The following is a 19,934-nucleotide window of genomic DNA, read 5'->3' on the forward strand; positions in this document are numbered from 1 at the left end:
GCTATTGCGAGTTCCTGATTATCGGCGCTGATCTCCTATATATCGCAAGTCGACAAAGACATGGTATATGTGCTCTGTGTTCAACTAAATTGTATAATTCGTTTTATAAATATTTTATAAACAAACAACACATTAGTACCATAAAAGCAATTAACTAATTAGTCAGCCTATTTACTAATTGTCTTTGCATACAGTTAATCAGTAAATAAACTTAAAGAAAATATTTTTTAAATTATCTTCGTCATCAATTTTTTATTTTATATTTACTATGTCCATAAAATTGTCTCTGCTATACGAAACTGATTATACAGAATAACAGACTATATTTGGTACAGATTGATTGCGAGAAACACATCGAAATGACCCATTGATAAGTTACAATGGCAAGAACCGTGGCGAGGTCATTGCTGAGTAAGCACTCATTGTCAATACAACTAAATGACCAATAACCACACACAATGAAAATGTACACCGTAGTGTTTATCGCACAGGTACTGTTTGTCTATATAGGTGTAGAATCCTCTTTGTTAAATATTTTTTCTCTTTTGTTTACTTTCTTTTAAAATACATCAAGTTGGCAGAGGTTTTATCCCAGACATAACATTTATTCCCGTGTAATAATTATTTCCACTAAAATAAGTTCGGAGGCAACAGCTAAATTTTGGTACATAAATTAACCACAAAACACAATGACAACTGATAAACAATATATGATTAGCTCTGGCAATGTGGTGCACATACTAATGATATCCATAATTAAAAATAATACATATATTATATTAAATAATTATTATTATGTATACAGTATGCGTCTAGCATTCACAAGCTATTTATTCTTGTAGTTGAGATGTATTTCAATGCATGTTGTTCTTTAATATTATGAAAATGATGTTCTTTAACTACGATAACAATTGTTTTGTTCTGTGATAGCTTCACTGTTATCAATTTAAACTGAAAAATACTATCAGCACTGTCACTTAGAAAATGAAGAACTTGGCGGAGATGCGTTAAAGTGTTACTGTTCCTCTTGAATGTACAATTATTTAAATAAAATGGCCTAAATGTAGATGGCGTCTTAAAGCTTTCATATAAAATTTGGTGAAACGCACAAAATTCTAAGTTTGTATACAGTCTTGCAATGTCGGTTAGCTTAGGTTATACCTACCGAACCTAATCGAGTTTTTTTAAACTCAATATTAGTTAATATTATAAAAAATAAGTAATATTAATCTGGAGCCAATTCCTAGGTGAAATAACTACTTCTACGAGTATATACAGCTTATAAAGTTATTATGACAAAATTAGACGCAGAGAACAGCTCATTGTGATATGAATAACTTATTGAAGTCGAATACAATAAGTCATGTCCTCGATCCATTTAAGATACAAATGATATCACTGCTCACTGGCCATCCAGTGGTATTCTACACCTGTTATTCTTACTCGTCAGACCTACCGTTACTGGTGTAAAAGGACGCAGCAGATCCTTCAGCGATTAAAAGACAGCTTCAGACGGGTTCTTACAGGTACCAAACATTTCATTTAACTTTGTATCCATTAACATAACGCTGGTGACGATTGTAGTGATATATGTTAGCTGATAACTGCTAGCACGGTGCTTTTGACCTTTTTTTTAGCTATGATTCTATCTTGACTTTGTATATATAAAAAGTAAAATCTTCTCGACATTGTTACTTAATTCATTTTTACGTAATGATGCAATAAATTAATTCTAATAAATTCGTGCAGAGCGTGGTTCCGAACCACGGAGTTCTGGAAAAAATAATTACTATTTGTTTATTTATTTATTAAATAATTCAAGTTCAACCACTAGGAACGTTAGCTAGGAAAGGTAAAGTCGTGTGCACCCTGAGCATCAATAAATTCTTCGTTCTATTTGCGCAATTAACTAATAGGGCGAAAGAATATGCCGTGGAGAGACCGTCACATCTTAAATTAAAAAATCGACTTGCTTTAGACAAAACAGTCTGAAGGTTTTTTAATAAGAAGCCTTTTAATAAAAAAATGAAAAGAAACAAATGAACACATGGAAAATTCTGAAGTCACAAAAGATTTTGGCACCACTGGATTAAATTTATAATAAATCAAAAGATGACATTCGATTGCCGAATTTATCCCAATTGGTTAAAATTTTAGTATAGGTACATTAAACCGTTTGAAACTGTAAACATTTCGTTCCATGTTTACTATATATAAAAATAAATAAATTGCCAGTCCATGGACTAGATTTACAATTATTACTGAATTTAATAACCATTTATAGAGTATATATTAGGTACGTGTAATACCTAATATATACTCTATCCATGGTATATATATCACCTATCAGCTGTGTATAGACCTTCAGTGATATTCAGGCTTAAAACACTTAAACCATTAAGAAAAGACCTTGAAATTCAGTATGATCTTAGCGATCTGGTAAGGTACAAAGTATAAGCAAATGGCACAAGGGGCAAGCAAGGGCAGGGCCAGATAAAGCCAAATGGTTGTCAATACGAGTAAACAACAATTAGCGACAGTAATCAGCTATTACTAATTAACTATCGCAGTTCCGGTAGTGCAGCTGTTTACGTCCAGAAACCTCAAAAATTAGCGAGAACAAAGTACACATCGACATTGGCCCATTATTTTCCTTAACCAAGGATATGTATGGGATGTCCTAACGTGTGAAGTGAAGGATGGGGCATAGCTATAATTTTTCACTAATCCGCCTTTTATGTTAATATTTTAGTTCTCGATAGAAATCGATTACAATAGGAGATACAAAAAACATATTGATATCTAAGCTTTTAGAATCAGTTTAAAAGGTATTTATATCAAACTTTTCTACACAAAGGAATTACTGGAGGCTTGCTTATACTTACGAGTAAATAAGTGAGAAAATAACAACGACATAGTATTAGATAGGTATACATAACTGCCAATTGGCGTATCCAATTAAAAAGAATAACGATTGTGTAATGGAACCTTTGAAACTTTTAAGTGAGATCAACAATGGCTCATCTAAGAAAAAAAATGGATTGGACGTTATTATCATTTTTTTTAATTCAACTATATGAAGCTTTTAAAATCAAACCCAATCTAAATTAAATAAAGTTCAGTTCTAAGATTCTTACTACTATTTTCAAATTATGAACATTTCGAATTCCAACATCCATGCTAAAAGGAAATAATTCATTAAATACGTAATCATTCATAATTTCCTTTGGTACAAATTGGTTGTCAAGTTACAGATAACTCTTAACGGATATTATTTTTATACCGGGCTGCGAAAATGTTATGATTATGAAGTCGTTAAATAGCTTTAATTACCAAAATATGTAAGATAACGATCATGAAAGATACAAATCCGTTAAAAATTGACATAAGTATATCTACAATAAAATTAATATAATCTAGAAGCTACGACAAACAAACAAATTACGACAATCAAAAAATCGGAGAGGAAAGACGAAAATGCTTTTCTGAAAAATTCTATTTTAGAAAGAGTAAAATAATAAAGAATAATAATGTATTTTATATACATTCTTATTCTTGATTTGAGGCTTTTTTGTACTTGTTTTAAATAATTAATCATTAATAATAAATAATAAATATGAATAAGATATTTTTTTTTATTTAATGTAAAATTATACGAGCATATAAAATACCAATTTAAGACAGTTGATTTTGTTAAATAGGTATTTTATTTTTATTAATTGTATTAAATAACGTTGGTAATCACTCCGTATTCTGACAAAGATTTTTATTTATAGTATGCGTGTTAGCTGTGGCAATAATAATGATACACGTATGTTAACCATAATAATATTGTAACACCTTCCATTGTCAGTGTTCTGAATAAAATATTTAATACTTTGTACTTACATACATTTAACAATGATTTCAAACATAACGCATGGAACAGAATTTAAAGGACAATAAAGACGACTGTTAGTTTTAATCAGTTACTAACAAATAAGTAGCAATAATATTTAGATGAAATGATGTAATCTGTAATTTGTTGTATGAAATACTGAAGAATAATTAATTAGATTTAAGCCTGATGTTATATGACTAAATAATTAATATAATAACTACACTATGAATTTGGTAATATGTAAGTGACAAGTTGTTTTCATTATATGAAACACGCGAGTAGTGGTAAATAGAACCCCTTCATTTACTTAAGTTGTTTAGATGTTTGATAATTCCATATTAATACTGCTATAAACACGAAACGCAAAAATGTATCCTTTTCTAGGTCCAAGCGAGTCCTTAACTTGTAGCGAGGCAGGAGGACGGTGGCCTTACAGGGACGAAGTGCGGTACAAACAAACAACAGCAAGGGTGATTACCTAATTACCAGCGAGTTGACACAGGCCATAGGGCACTCACTCTATTCAGGAAAGTTTTCCCTGGTCACTGCGCTATCGCCGTCCCCCTCCCCACGTACCCCACAGCACGACTTATATACCACTGTCAAAGCGGGAACTCATCATATTATTTCGGACCTTCGTGGGACAAACAATTAACAAAATGGCTTACAAAACCGCTCTTCTCTTCGTCTGCGTCGTCGTGGTGAGTCAAATACTTTCTAGCTTAGATATTTTAGTGTTCTAGTTTCTGATGGAATTTCCATGTCTTGTGTACCTGTTTTTGAAATATGTATTTAAAAAAATTATAATATCGGAATCATTGAGCGTTAAGTAATGTGTTTTTTATTTAGGCAACGGCATCCGCTCGTATGGTACGTCGTGAAGCTGACTCGCCGCTGAAAGATATTCAAAAGCATGCAGAGGAATTCGGCAAGACTTTCAGTGAGCAACTCAACGCATTGGTAAACTCCAAGAACACACAGGAGGTCACCAAGGCTCTAAAGGACAGTTCAGACTCCATGCTGAAACAGCTCTCAGACTTCTCCGCTACGCTGCAAAACGCGGTAGGTGACTATATTTATTTTTATCTTAGCACTTATTATCTGTACCCCGAGGTCAAGGATGACGAAAACTTTGATATATTATCAAAGTTTTTGCGGACATGGCATTAACATTGACTGACTGATAACAACTTAAGGCGTTAACACAGTGCTTATTTAGTTCCTTACCTTGTGTTTCAGCTTTCTGACGCCAACGGCAAGGCGAAGGAAGCTTTGGAAAAATCTCGTACCAACATCGAGCGCAACGTAGAAGAGCTCCGCAAATCGCACCCTGAGGTTGAACAACAAGCAACTGCCTTACGCGAGAGACTACAAGGTGCAGTGCAGAATGCCCTCACTGAGACACAAAAGTTGGCCCGTGAAGTCGCTGCGAATATGGAGGAGACCAACAAGAAGCTTGAGCCTCAAATCAAGAAAGCCTACGACGACTTTGTAAAGCAAGCCGAGCAGGTGCAGACCAAACTTCACGAAGTCGCCACCAAGCAATAGATCGTTTGGATTAGCCCACCTCATTTCATACTAAAATGATAATCAATAGACTCTAATTTTACGTTATTCTTTTATTTATCTTCAAAAGCGACTATATTCCAAACTATATCTAGAAGATTAGCATAATTTCGTAAGAAAATGTAAACAAATTGCAGAGACAGAATAAAAAAAATTACGTTATAATACATGGTATTACAAACTGATTATTTCCAGAAGGGATTAATAATTTGAAACGTTTTTGTATACCAGCTCTTTCGAATAGTCTTATCTCGCAAATTTAATACAATAATTTTGATTAGATTTATCTAAAGTTTTAAAATATAACTTTCATAAAGCTTAGACAATATAGTGCTGCAATGGTAACATATTACGGCAGTAGATTAAAATAAGTGTTGATATTTAGCCAACTACGTATAAGATACAGCAATTATAGTTTATTCAGTATGGAGACAAGTCCTCGAGTGACTTACAGCAATCCAAAAAATCGTACGTGGACTGGGGTAACAGTTTTTTCTGCATACCTTGTGCTTCTAATGATGGAGATTTATATTGAATTTTACGAAAATGAATCGCATATTAAAGTGTATAAGAAATTATGTGACGTATTCGCTTCTTTGACTTTATAGACGACTATAAAGTTTACAAATGAAATATTATGGTACTGTATAGATTACCACTAGATAAAGCTTAAACGTTTTTAAAATATTTATATTGTATTTATTTATGATAGCATAACCCTAATTTTATTTTTTAGATTAAAGTAACAGTATATTTTTTCCGGATGCTATTTTGTCATTTTTAATAATTATTAAATAGTATTTAAAGTAAATGAAAGTTTTCGAATGAGGAGACATGCACAAACTATATGCCATAGATAAGACAAAGCTACCAAAAAGATAAGAGTTGACCTTCTTAAGAGTTTCATAGTTATAAAATTTTACAAATTAACACAGTGATTACAGTTATTTAGTATGGAATATAACTGTAGTAATAATCGGAAACAGAAGTGTACAGTTTGTGAAGTATAAGTTGGCGTCACTTAAAAGTTGACATTTGTCATCTTTTCATGTCATTCAATTCTAAATAAAAAGTGGCAGCAGAGTGTAGGGGGCGCCGCCACTAGAACGCTAGTTATAATAGTTGACAACCTGTATAATTTACTAAAGTATTAGCAGGTAAAAGACAGTCTAGGTATTACAGAGACTTGTAAAATAAATAAAAGTATTACTAAAAAACATTTATTCAGAATATCACACAGAACCCAACAGCCTATATACAGATGGGCAGTCACTATGTAACCGATACATCAAATAAATAAACATAACCAGAATACTAGAAATGCAGATATAAAACAGATAAAATAATTTTGATTAACTTTATACAGAGCATTCACATCTACACTTCTTATTCGCTAAATAGACCTGACCAAAACCCAAGATAACATTTTTGCAGAAATATCAAGTACAATTTCATACTAGATATCTTTTATGATTTTCAATATTTACAACTCACCAACATCTGTCTTTGATCTTAAAATTGTTCTTAAATTAAATTTTATTTAGGCTCCAATCTATTGTCAACAATTGTCAAAGTTGACATTTGACTATATTATTTAATCTGCTGGAAATTGAGAGGTCTGGTCTTTTGGTCAGCTAATTTACTTCTTAGCGAAGTCTTCTCCGGTCTTAATGTTCTTAAGTAGTTCTGGCATCGCTTCTTTAAGGAGTTGCTGCTCGTAGGCGTTAAGTTTTCCGTATCCAAGATTCTTTTCAAGTCCATTTTTGCCCAAAAGTATGGGGTTAGCGAAGTAAGCCGCTTCTGTTAAGTCTGATTTAACGTACGCGCATTCTACCACGTTTGATTCACCCTGTTGAATAAATCATTTCAATTAGCAGTTTACATTGTATTCAATAGGTAAGCACATAAGTTGTAGACAGAGGATATTTTAAATCTAGCAAAAATTATAAACGCTGCTGTTACGTTATTAGTTTTGAAGGACGGCTTTAAATATCTACTTATAAACAATACACGATTTACACATGTTCTGTAATTTGTAAATCGTAATTTGGGTTTACTCTGAATTGTTAAGTCATCCTTTGGTATTTTAGTAGTCTTTGGTACCCGCATAAGTGAGGTCAGTAACTTATGTGCTGGGTATCTGCATAAAATATATAGGGTATATATTTTATTCCATAGACAAGACAGCACACAAGTTTCAATGCAAAATGTTCGGTACATATTTACATTTTAATAAGTATTACTCACAAATTAATTCATCCCCATTGATCAAGTGATTACTTGAATGATTCAAGCATTAGAATCGTTTATGTATCGAAAAACCACGACACAATATACTTACATTCAATCCTCTTAGCAGTGCGTTGGTCAGTCTGGCACCGGCGTACGCCATTGAAAGAGTTGCTGAACCACCGCCAGCCTTAGCCTTTACTACCTGAGGCACAAATATTCATAATAAATATATTATATAATTATAATAAGAATAAAAGCATTTTAAATGTTATTTAGATAGTATTTTGGCACTGAGTAAAAGTCAATTATAGTATTCAAATTTTTCTCTTAAATAAATAAAATATTCCATAACAAAATGGCATTATAGCCTAGAAAATTTTATTTATGGCATTTAGCCTAAATTAAGTAATAAATTGTACAATATTCTTCATCTTCAACTAAACAGATCTTCAGAATCCAATTTAGATACCCTTTAGGAACTGCGGTATCATCGTATTCGTATTTTAATAAAATATTGGTAGTCTAGCAAATATACTAAACTGAAGCTAGAAAAATTCTAAATATATAGAGATGTTCACAAATTAATGTGAAAAAGAAATAATGAACTTACCTCAGTACCAGCCTCCTGTATCCTCTTGGTGAGCTCCTGAATCTTGCCCTGGTCGGAGAGCTTGACAGCAGGTTGGCTCTGGCTGAGCAGGGGAATAATAGTGACACCTGAGTGACCTCCAATAACGGGGATAGTGACTGACCGAGGGTCCACACCATTGATTTCACCGATGAAAGCGGCCGCACGGACCACATCCAATGTAGTTACTCCGAACACGCGTTTCGGGTCGTAAACACCTGCCTGTTAACATTACAATTTGAAATTTAGTTACCTACACTAACTTTGCATGTTACTTTACATTATGTAAATTGCATCTCAAGAGTTTTTATTTTGAATAAAGAGTTCTTTTCAGAATGTTTTTTATGGGAGAAATGATTGTGTTTTTTTGATATCTTATATTGCACATATTTTTAATGAAATGATAGAAAATAAGTTTAAAATAAATAAGAATTTGTATATTCTTATATTTTTTTCACAAATTAAATGTTTATTAATCTATTATTTTTATTACGAAAAAAATATTAATTATTTAATATCTGTCACAGCCACTTCAAGAAATGCAAAAGAGGCAATTTGTATATGTATTTTTTTTGCATCTTTTGACTGTATAAAAATAAAGTGTTATTGAAATTGTAATAATAACCATGGCATTAATTTATCAAAGAATCGAATATATTATTGCGTATATGTCAGCCGCTCGACGACGACGTACCGAGCCAATAAATATTTCTTCGCCTGTTTTCTTTGAAGGCTCTTCCGGAGAATAAAAGAATCAAAGAAGAATCAGAAAAGTCAAAGAATAATATATTGTGTATGAATTTTTTGGGGGTTTAGAAAACATAATAATATTCACATAAAAACATTGACGTTTTTTTGTTTGGTGCGTCGTAGGGAATGGAGCTACATGATCTTGCCTAGAGAAATATTTTGGTGGTTTTTGAAATTATTGTTTGATTTGAATTTTATAAAGCTAATACTTAACAAAACTATTAAATATATAATAGTAGAGGTTCTATAGTTGTAAATGAATAATCTGAAATGCTTTTTAAAATCTTATCAAATACTGGCTAGCATTCCAATACCTTCTTTAGAACCTCAGAAGCAATTGGAACCATTGAGTTGACAGGATTTGTGATGATAGCCACCAAGGCCTTGGGTGCCTTGGATGCAACACACTGAGCAAGGTCTCTAACAATGGAAGCATTGGTATTAAAAAGGTCGTCCCGGGTCATGCCTGGTTTACGGGGAACTCCCGCAGGGATTACAACAACATCAGCATCTGAAACAGATTGTAATATTTTTATTATATATATATAGTTTTACATATAAAGACTTTATATGATATTGAATACAATACTTGCATCTTACACTAATATTCATTGGCCATAAAAGCTATATTGCTAGCTTGTATAATTTTTCATACATACAACACAATTGCATTTACATACTTAGTGATTTCATAAAAAAAAATACTGAACAAATTCACTTGTTAAAGATAACAGCATAGTTAGATTTTGATAACATCATATATATATCTGCAACCAAGTATGTTATCAATCCATCTTATGAATATATAAATTCTTATCATATTGTTATATAAACTATGTATAAGGTTTCACCAAAAAATAGCACTTAAACCTTTAAGTTGCAGATGTATGAAATAAAAGATTAAATTGTAAAATGTAAATTAACAATCATTTTTAACTAATCACATCCTTAGTATCATGCTGACATAATGATTTTAGCCTAACTTGGGAAAACTTTTAAATATATTCAATTCACACATATATGTCTTATTGCAGCTTTAGAGATCATGAACAAGTCCACAAATAGCTGACAATGATATAAATATAGGATGTTATGTAACACCAACATAACCTAGAAAACAACTACCTAACTACTTACTTTCAATGGCAGATCCCAATTCCTCAGGTCCTTTGTGGCCTGTGACCTTGGCAGGAGTGTCCATGTGTGAGAGATCCGCCGCTACTCCAGGCGTCACGGGTGCGATATCGTAACATGCTAGACGAGAAACCAAGGGGTTCTGCTTTAACAATAATGCTAAAGGCTGGCCAATACCACCGGCTGCTCCAGCAACAACTACTTTGTAGTTATTCTGTAAAAGTTGTAAAAATTAATTGGGAATTCTGAAGCAATGTGAACGTTGCGAATATATCTAATGATAATGATTAAGCCTACAAATGAATATATGACATAAAGGTGCAAAGATTTATCTGGGAAACCGATCATGGTAAATTAAGTTTTTACCTGTCCTGAAGTAGAAAAGGTCTTGGCACCATTCTGAACAGCCACAGAGGCAACAGGCTTCAAAACACGTGAGAACATCGTTACACTATAAGTATTAATGGAATTACTTAATATTTTTAGTTTTTTGTTCGGTAAATCCACAAGACCCGGCCGACCTTTAAAGATAACTAGTGATGTAACTTTAATATAAGGTTATGAACGTAAGTATCATACGTCATCAAAGATAACAAACGTCCATACTACTAGTAACTGATTTAACCTTTTTTTATCGTACAGCACTATGTCATATATTTTAATATATTATATATACAGCATGTACCTTTATAAGTTTAGAGTAGTGTGTTTTAAGCTTATGTGTCAAACGTATACGCTTTACTTGATCGATTTTGCAAATATTTTAAGTTATACAGCCAGATTCTCATATTAAGTTAATTCAAGACGTAGGAAATTCATCAGTTGTAATCTGTGGTTGAAAACCGGTGAGGCATAGTTAATACTAAACAATCGATTTGACATTTAGATAGTCAATAATATAAATTCAATTATTTGTTTGCAATTATTTAAAATAAGCGGTAACAATCTAAACTTTAAAACAAAAATTTAGAACTGAAACAAGTGGCCTAAACCAATTCATATTCAAAATGAATGTTATACAATCCGTTAAGATGTATATAACTAAAATGACAGAGGAGAGTGGTCCTGGAATGAAAGTTATTCTAATGGATAAAGAAACTGTAAGAATATGCAATCTCCTATTACTTAATTTGTCTTTGTTTCTGAGAACACAACATATTTCATTAATAATCGATCGGCACCTGATGTCTTTTGTGAAAATTGTTTAGCATTCTATTATAAAAAAATAATAACTGTTTTCCTTGTTGTAGACTAGTATAGTGAGCATGGTCTTTAGCCAGTCTGAAATTCTGCAGAAGGAAGTGTATCTTTTTGAGAGGATAGACAGTGTGGCAAAGTGGGACAACTTGAAACACATGAAATGTATAGTATTCCTTAGACCCACTTCTGAAAATCTTGCTCTATTGTGTAGAGAACTAAGGTGTCCTAAGTATGGGGTTTACTATGTTTGTAAGTATTTACTAATCATTCATATAATGTTATAAATAATGATAATATTACTTATTTTTTAAATATTAATTAGATGCTTGCCGCAGTAGTTGAAATATCCATTGTATATTCTAGTAGTCAGTCAAAACTAATACACTTAGTCTGGCCATAAATACTGTTACAATTGAAAATTAACAAAATATTACATTGGAATTTAGAATCTGCCATTTTTATATCATTATTCATTGGGTTTTCTCATTTTGACCCTAATACACAATATTTTGCAATATTAAAATGGAGTGGGGTGATGATGAGAACCAAATTTCTGTGATTAGATTACACAAAGTAGGTATGGAGCCAAATGCAATTTTTAAAACTCCATCTGCTTGTTATTAGTAAAATGTTTATGTACTGGGCTATTAATATGTACAAAACAAGACCTTGTCTGTTTATGACAGAAAATTATCTGTCCATGTAGTGTTTGTACGAAAAAGGTGCTCAAAGCAGTAAGGGAAAGAATTATAAGAAATCCTGTCCGAAAGTAAAAGATTTTATCTCGGGAGATGAAGATAACACCTAGAACCATGTTGTGTATTTTAAAAGATGACTTAAGACTTGTAGCCTATAAGAGACTTACTAGTCATTTCTTAACTGATATTTCAAAAAGGATAGGGTGGTAAAACTGAAACAACTACTAAAGCGGTATGCAACGTGTAGTCACAGTTTTTTTTGGTTAACAGATGATAATTTTTTTAAAATTTTAACAAAAAATATGACTATATTTATGCTCAAAGCTCTAAGGAACCTTTCCATTAGTCGACAGAGTGCAATGTGGGCACTATCCAACTTCAGTGATGGTTTGGTGGGGTGTTAGCTATGAAGAAGTGCTTAGCCATACTTTTGTGAAAACAGTATCAAAACATCGGCACTGTATCAAGATACCATTCTTGAGAAGGTAGTGCAGCCCCTTAGCAACACCATGTTTAATAACAAAGACTGGTCCTTCCTGCAAGACTCGGCGCCGTGTCATAAAGCTCGGTCTACGCTGTCTTGGTTGAAAACGAACGTTTCTGACTTCAGGACTCGAAGACTGGCCCTCGTGTAGTCCCTCTCTTAATCCACTGGATTATGATTTATGGTCAGTTTTAAACAGTACGGTTTGCTCTAAACGCCACGATAATTTGGAGTCCTTAACACAATCCGTACGAAGGCAGTGAAGAATTTTCCCATGGAAAGAGTGGGCCGCCAATGGAGACCATTTCGAATAAGCTTTTAATATTTAGTTTAATACATAAAAGTAATAAATGTTTCAGTATTTATGTCTAGACTAGGTACACAAGGCATACTTATTTAAATGTTCTACAATTATTAATTTTACAATTCAATATATTTTATATAAATCAAAGTAATAAATAACATACATATGTGTGTTTAGAGATTATTAATAGGTCAATTTTTTTTAGATTTTAGCAATGTAATATCTAAGTCTGATGTGAAGACTCTGGCAGAGTGTGATCAGCAAGAGTCAGTAAGGGAGGTGCAAGAGGTGTTTGCTGACTACTTAGCTGTTGATAGACATCTTTTCTCTTTCAACATTGTTGGATGCTTGCATGGTACAATTCTTTACATATGTATTACAATAAAATGCAATCCATTAATAGTTCATCAAATTGTAAGGACAGAAAATAGTGTTACTATTTATTTTGCTAAAATGTCAGTAAGTTTGGTTTGGTTTGGTTACCTCAATAATATTTTTTTCTCGTGAAGTCTGAAGTGCTGAAAGCTAAAATAATAGGGAATAAAAGCTAGCTTTTATTTCCTATTTTTGCAGCCATTCGATAACTTTGTCAAGTTTCCTTCTGCAAGTCTTGGGTCTTTATTGCTTGCTAATGTTACTGTGGTTATTGCTGGCAATAGCGATACGTCAGCAGTATACAATGTCTAGAGCATGGAGCCGAGAACAGATCCTTATGGTACCCCGGCATCAATGTTTTGAAATTCCGAAGCAGCGTCACCTTCTTTAACATAAAATATGCAATCCTCTATGTACGATTTGAATATTAGTATTAAAGTAAGAGTGAAAAATATTCTACTTGATCGTACATAGTAGGCCTTTGTGCCAGACCATGTCAAATGCCTGTTGGATATCCAGAAACGCTGATGAGCAGTATTTCCCTTTGTTCTATAATAATAATTTGATTAAACTTTTTTTTTCAAGAAACTCGAATTATATATATTTATAACATCTTATATGATATTTTTAGGACAGATATGCTTATGCAATGTTACTACCACACCTGTTGGCTTTCACATTTTCCCAGCCAATTATTAAAGGCCCTTAAGACGTAAATAAATATAAATAAATGTGGTTATTAAAAGACTCAACTACAATTTTATTACCAATCATGCTTAAAATTTCAGGTAAGTCATGGAATCAACAACATCTCCAGCGGTGTTCTCAAGGCCTACTTGCTTTATTCTTATCGCTAAAAAAACGGCCCGTTATCCGATACTCATCTGGTTCAACAGCCTGCTCTCGCCTTGCGGAGAGAGTTAAGGAGTTAGTAAGAAGAGAGTCAGCTCTGATGGACAATAATATACCATACAGCGACATAGCTCCACAATTGCTAATATTGGACAGACGTGATGATCCAGTTACTCCACTATTACATCAGGTAAGAAAGAGTATCAGGCATTGGGACATAAGTCTTTTTATATGCATACCAAAATAAAAAGTTTATTGTGTCTCAAATTTTACATAAAATACATGAGTTGAGACAGCCCCCGTAAGTAGTCAGAGACACTTGTGTTGGGGTTGACTTGCTACTTCCCTTATTTATACATTATTGAGACGGTTCTTAGAAAAGAATACAAAACAAAACAAAACCCTGCATATAGTACTCTAACTATTATTATAAAAATCATTCTAGATAAAAATTTAACACTAGTATATCCATAAAAATAAATATGGGTAACAAATGTTGTTTTTTTCTGAACATGCTTTTTCATTTGTGTAGTAAAGCTTTTTTTTTAACCATTTTAGTGGACATATCAAGCAATGGTGCACGAATTGTTGACCATTAACAATAATCGTGTGAGTCTAGCACATGTTCCTGATGTTCACAAGGACTTGAAAGAGGTAGTGCTAGCTGCGGAACAAGATGAGTTTTATGCTAAGGTAGTTTATCCTGAACACCATTTATATCTATTAATAACTTATCATTTGCAGTTCTACAGTGTCTACTACTACTAGAGTTTTTTTTACAATTACATTTTTTTTATTAAAGTCTAAAATATAATCTAATATATAAATATTAAAGTGTTATTTTTTGCAGAATCTATATTCCAATTTTGGTGAGATTGGACAAACAATCAAATCTCTTATGGAGGAGTTCCAGAGGAAAGCAAAAAGCCATCAAAAGGTCGAAAGTATAGCAGATATGAAGAACTTTGTTGAGACTTACCCACTTTTTAAGGTAATTTTTACATTAATTCATATGAGATTGTCCTTGTAGTTAGAGATAGGTGATTGTTTTTTTTGTAATTTTAAAAGCTAAAACCAAGCGATTCCCAAACGAAAAGCAATTTATTTGAAAAAAAAATTATGCAACTTATTACTGTCAAAAGTTTAATAGTTGCACTGATAAGTATTTCCTTATCTCAAAAAAGTTTAAGGGACATCACTATATACTCAATACTTATATGTCAAATCTAGACATAACTTAACTTCATGGATGTTTGTAAATGTGGAAAATGAAATGTATGAGTAAAAGTGACATTTGGTTCTACTATAAACTTCGACCAAACGATCCTAAAGGATTGATGTTTTCCGTAAATGTACAGACTTAACTTTTATATAATAATATTCTTATAAATAATATAAGAATATTATTATATAAAAGTTAATAGTCTATAAGTAGTAAGTTTATAGTCTTCTATAATAATGTTTACAGAAAATGTCAGGAACGGTGTCAAAACATGTGACTGTTGTTGGAGAGCTGTCAAGTACAGTGGGGCGACATGAGTTGTTGCAAGTCTCTGAACTGGAGCAGGAGCTTGCCTGTCAGACTGACCATGCAAAGCATTTGCAGGTACAAATATGACGTTAACATACAAAAAATAAATACAGTATTCATACGCGTATCCGTTAAGGGATGTGAATAAATTCTCTAGATATTAAAATTCCGTGATGAAGAAAATATACTTTAAGATCCATTTTTGAAGCTCCTGAGTTTGTTTCTTTTTTTTTCAAGGTTAAACCTTGAAAAAACCGAATGTATGAAATTAAACCGTTACACACCATGACGTTGACTACAACAGAGAGGTTAAAGTTTTAATGTATAATCCTATTAAATATTTATAAAAAAATTACCAAGTATTTAGTGGAATTGTATAGAACTCAAAAACTACTGGAAAAATTGCTCTCAACCCTACATTATAATTACATACGTTGTATTTATTTCTAAAATATTTAACAAAAATGTTAAGCCATAAATCCGGGGCACGTCTTTCTATAATCCAACACCGAGCTGCAAATCGAACTACGTTTGGGGTACACTATATTGTTTTTTATTTTCTAGCGTTTAAAAGGCCTCTTCAATAACGAAAAAGTTCGAACAGAGGACCTCGTTAAACTGGTTGCACTATACGCCCTCCGGTACGAGAAACATGCGAGCAATGCACTCTCGTCCCTGGTGGATTCGTTGAAATCTCGCGGGGATGAAGTTGCGCGTGCGCCGGTCCTTGTATTGGAGTATGGCGGGGCTCATTCAAGGCAAAGTGATTTATTTGGATTGCAAGATGCGGCTAAGATCACAAAGAGATTGTTCAAGGTGAGAGTTATCTTTTTAGAGTTTTCTATTTTTATTTAAGTTATTTTGATTAGTTTGTATACGATATGCGAGTATTTCTGTGTCAGTTTTGATTGTTCGTTTTTAAAGTACTCTGTGCCTAAATATTGCATTGCAAACTGAGAAATTTGTTGTCATTTCCTAAATCACTTAGCCACGAAGATTAAATCATTTTCAATTGTAGGGCCTCAGTGGCGTAGAAAACATATACACCCAACACAGTCCCCTACTAAAAGACACATTGGAAGATCTTCTTAAGGGAAAACTTCGCGAAAATCTTTACCCCTCAGTAGGTGGAGAGGATATTACTAGAAGACCCCAAGAAGTAATAGTTTTCATTGTGGGAGGTGTAACATATGAAGAGGCATTTTGCGTGCATCAGTTAAATCAGGCTAACCCAGGCGTAAGGATCATACTTGGCGGAACAACAATACATAATTCCACCTCATTTCTGGAGGAGATAAAACATGCAATGCAAGGTGTGCAGAGGATGCACACGCGGCATATAAGAAATGTCTAATACTTAAAAAATCACGTCATTATGATCATATATATGAAAATCCATTTAGCCATCAACACCAACCTTAAATTTTATTATTGATTGACTCATTTGTTGATGTACGATTGAATTTTACATAATTATTTATTACGATAAATATGTCCTAGTGAATGGTCTAAATGATCTCTATTTGCAGTAAAGAAAAAGAAATATAAAATAATGTTTCTAGTTTATAAGTGTATATTGTATTATAATAATAATAATAATAAAATATGTTTATTCATTTTAAGTTCAATTTCATTACAATGTGTAAGATTTGGGAACCCTTTTAAGTAAAAAATATACCTGTGTCAGGGTTTCCAGCTCTTTCATAACAAACTTAGTTATACATTCCTTAAAATATTTAATTTATATATAATTTAGTTACATCTTCTATTAACTTTTTTTCTTTTTTTGTTATTGATTTTTAACTGTTATCAACACACTGGAGTGCATTAGTGAGTGTGTGAGTGCAAATGTGTGAGTGAGTGAGTGAGTGAGTCAGTGAGTGAATGAATAAAGTCTGTACTACATACTAGGCCTCAGAAGAAGCTCCAATTCTGCGTAGGGTATGTTCATGAGCCAGTCCTTTAGTCGTATTTTTAGATTGTAGACGGTAAGCGGGTTATATAAATAAGTTGGCTGTTAAGTTTTTATTTAGAAGTTTAGGATGATAGAGAAAATTCTTGTAAACGATGTGGTACGTTCGGAATTTATATTATTTTCTTATGTAGTCAAGTTTACATTTCAAGGATCGTCATGCTCGCTTAAATGTCATTGCTTGTGTGCGGCGTCCATGCGTCGGGTTGTCTGTCTCCCTAAAATATGGCGAGGGGCCGATGGCTGGCCATGCGTGATACTCGTGAACGGGTGCTACTTGTGGCGACTGGTCGTAGTTGAATTCGTGTATGCGGTGATGTAAGTTATTTCGATATGTATTTGCGTGTTGTCCCCACGAGAATGTTAAGTGCGTGCGCCTATTTCACCATGCCTCCTGCTGATAGAGGATCTTTGACAAATCTTTGTTTTTAATTTAATTTGTTATTATTTATTACTTAAGATATGGTTATGGTTGCAGCTCCTGTAACGTTATGTAAAACAAGAAAACTTGACGATTAAAAAGAGTGGCGGAGAGTTTATTGCCAGATCTTCCGTTCTACGACCTTGACTTGAGAACTGGCAGTAAATGTAAAATTAGAAGCATTTAATGTATATTTCTTTTTTTGACGTTCATAAGTGTACATTGTGTTACCTATATGAATAAATGATTTTTGACCTTTGAATTTTACTAAGCAAACTCCTTTCCAAACTAAGAAACATGTATTATTCTTGTAATGACAAAAAAATAAGCATGATTTCGAATAGCAACTGTACAAAACTATACCAAATGTTTGGAAACTCCGAGATGGAAATTATTAATTAGGGTGCGTATAAAATCGGACAATGTTACGTATAATTTCTGTATATATTTCTGTTACATGTAAACTGTATCTTTTTTCACTCTACAGTCATGGAGTGGGACTAGAATATCAGTGTCGTCTCTATGTAAATAAGCATATTTTTTATCTTTGTATTTAATTTGGTTTATGTGATAAATTAACGTTATAGTAGTGTAATAAATTCATTTAATTACCTAAAGAGAACCATAAGATATATTCAATTATTATTAATTAAACCTATTTAATATTCGTTTGCTGTTTTTTTCCTATAAAATCTCTTGGAAAATAAATGAAATTCGCTTATTTAAATAATTTACTTAACATAAGATTCGGTGTTAAAACTTACCAATTAATTTCAACAAAATATCAATACGTGTTCTAACAGTCTGTCTTGTGTTTAACTAAACATAGCAATGGGTGAAGGTATTTTAGGAACTGGGGCGGCTTCTGTGATTGAATAGAACACGAAATATTAGGTCCTTACATATGAAATTGGCGTTTTGTATGGGAGGAACAAAAAGTCGAATATTTTTAAATATAATATATTTAATTAATCAAAGTATGAACCATTGTTTTCTATGCACTTTTGCCATCTCATAGGTAGTTCATCGATCCCTTTACTAAAAAAACCAGTCGGACGGGAATCAATAAAATCTGTGAAGGCGATTTGGACCGAAAAAGGCGAGTTGTCCAAATTTCGAAAAAAATGGAAATCTGTTGGAGTCCGGTCCGGGGAGTACGGAGGATGTCTTAGACATTCCAACTGAAGCTCTTCTAATTTGGTAGCCGTCTGTTGTGCAGTGTGGTCTAGCGTTGTCGTGAAGTAGCAGTGGCGTGGAGCGATTGACCAGCCTAGTTTGTTTAGCCGCTAGCTTTTCCATCATGGTTTGCAATTGCTGACAATAGACATCAGCCGTAATAGTCTGGCCAGATTTGAGAAAACTGCAATGAACAATACCGGCACTAGTCCACCAAACGCTTAAAAGTAACTTTTTTGGGGTTAATTTGCGCTTGGGGCAGGATTTGGCTGGCTGGCCAGGATCCAACCATTGCGCTGAGCGCTTCCGATTATCGTAAAGAATCCATTTTTCATCACAGGTCATGATTCGGTTTGCTTCAGACAATTCGTGAGGTTCCCACCTTTCAAGCTTTTTAATCTTCCCAATTTGCTTAAAGTGAATTAAAACAGTTTTATCACTAACACCGCAGCCTGCAGCTAACTCGGACGTGGTTTGCGATGGATCCGCTTCCATAATAGCCTTCAATACTTCATTATCAACTTGGGTCTCAGGCCGTCCACGGGGCTTGTCATGGAAGTCGAAATTTCCAGAACGAAAACGTTGGAACCAAAAACGAACTGTGTTTTCTTTTGCAACATGACCGCCATACACATCATTCAACCTTCGAGTCGTTTCCGCAGCACTAGTGCCACGGCGGAACTCGTACTCGTAAATAATGCGATACTTTAAGTTTTCCATTTTGTAAAATG

The 19,934-nt window shown here is 33.1% G+C and overlaps 3 protein-coding genes across 3 annotated transcripts; 2 read left to right on the forward strand and 1 right to left on the reverse strand.

Annotated features, from left to right (window-relative positions):
* Nucleotides 1-4,419: 4,419 nt before the first annotated feature.
* Nucleotides 4,420-5,489, forward strand: LOC123712824 (apolipophorin-3-like). The gene is made up of 3 exons (XM_045666107.1): nucleotides 4,420-4,581; nucleotides 4,730-4,942; nucleotides 5,120-5,489. The coding sequence occupies exons 1-3, from the start codon at nucleotides 4,540-4,542 to the stop codon at nucleotides 5,426-5,428; spliced, it is 564 nt and encodes a 187-aa protein (XP_045522063.1). The 5' UTR covers nucleotides 4,420-4,539; the 3' UTR covers nucleotides 5,429-5,489.
* Nucleotides 5,490-6,650: 1,161 nt separating this feature from the next.
* On the reverse strand, nucleotides 6,651-10,738 carry LOC123712823 (probable malate dehydrogenase, mitochondrial). The gene is made up of 6 exons (XM_045666106.1): nucleotides 10,557-10,738; nucleotides 10,194-10,404; nucleotides 9,371-9,567; nucleotides 8,289-8,528; nucleotides 7,788-7,880; nucleotides 6,651-7,295 (listed from the first exon to the last, which is right to left on the reverse strand). The coding sequence occupies exons 1-6, from the start codon at nucleotides 10,632-10,634 to the stop codon at nucleotides 7,086-7,088; spliced, it is 1,029 nt and encodes a 342-aa protein (XP_045522062.1). The 5' UTR covers nucleotides 10,635-10,738; the 3' UTR covers nucleotides 6,651-7,085.
* Nucleotides 10,739-11,065: 327 nt separating this feature from the next.
* LOC123713708 (vacuolar protein sorting-associated protein 45) lies at nucleotides 11,066-17,198 on the forward strand. The gene is made up of 9 exons (XM_045667527.1): nucleotides 11,066-11,290; nucleotides 11,441-11,639; nucleotides 13,082-13,231; nucleotides 14,040-14,293; nucleotides 14,662-14,796; nucleotides 14,954-15,094; nucleotides 15,572-15,709; nucleotides 16,199-16,450; nucleotides 16,653-17,198. The coding sequence occupies exons 1-9, from the start codon at nucleotides 11,198-11,200 to the stop codon at nucleotides 16,986-16,988; spliced, it is 1,698 nt and encodes a 565-aa protein (XP_045523483.1). The 5' UTR covers nucleotides 11,066-11,197; the 3' UTR covers nucleotides 16,989-17,198.
* The last annotated feature ends 2,736 nt before the right edge of the window (nucleotides 17,199-19,934 follow it).

This window comes from Pieris brassicae, chromosome 8 (genome assembly GCF_905147105.1).
Source record: "Pieris brassicae chromosome 8, ilPieBrab1.1, whole genome shotgun sequence".
In the NCBI taxonomy this organism is placed as follows: Eukaryota; Metazoa; Arthropoda; class Insecta; order Lepidoptera; family Pieridae; genus Pieris; species Pieris brassicae.

Bases quoted from the DNA above. Each gene is read 5' to 3' on its own strand.
- LOC123713708 (XM_045667527.1), top strand. From the start codon at position 11,198: ATGAATGTTATACAATCCGTTAAGATGTATATAACTAAAATGACAGAG. The intron at 11,640-13,081 runs GTAAGTATTTAC...AATTTTTTTTAG, and splicing joins GTATGGGGTTTACTATGTTT to ATTTTAGCAATGTAATATCT. The intron at 14,294-14,661 runs GTAAGAAAGAGT...TAACCATTTTAG, and splicing joins TTACTCCACTATTACATCAG to TGGACATATCAAGCAATGGT.
- LOC123712824 (XM_045666107.1), top strand. From the start codon at position 4,540: ATGGCTTACAAAACCGCTCTTCTCTTCGTCTGCGTCGTCGTG. The intron at 4,582-4,729 runs GTGAGTCAAATA...TTTTTTATTTAG, and splicing joins TCTTCGTCTGCGTCGTCGTG to GCAACGGCATCCGCTCGTAT. The intron at 4,943-5,119 runs GTAGGTGACTAT...CTTGTGTTTCAG, and splicing joins CCGCTACGCTGCAAAACGCG to CTTTCTGACGCCAACGGCAA.
- LOC123712823 (XM_045666106.1), bottom strand. From the start codon at position 10,634: ATGTTCTCACGTGTTTTGAAGCCTGTTGCCTCTGTGGCTGTTCAGAAT. The intron at 8,529-9,370 runs GTATTGGAATGC...TAATGTTAACAG, and splicing joins CTTCTGAGGTTCTAAAGAAG to GCAGGTGTTTACGACCCGAA. The intron at 7,296-7,787 runs GTAAGTATATTG...TTTATTCAACAG, and splicing joins CACTGCTAAGAGGATTGAAT to GGTGAATCAAACGTGGTAGA.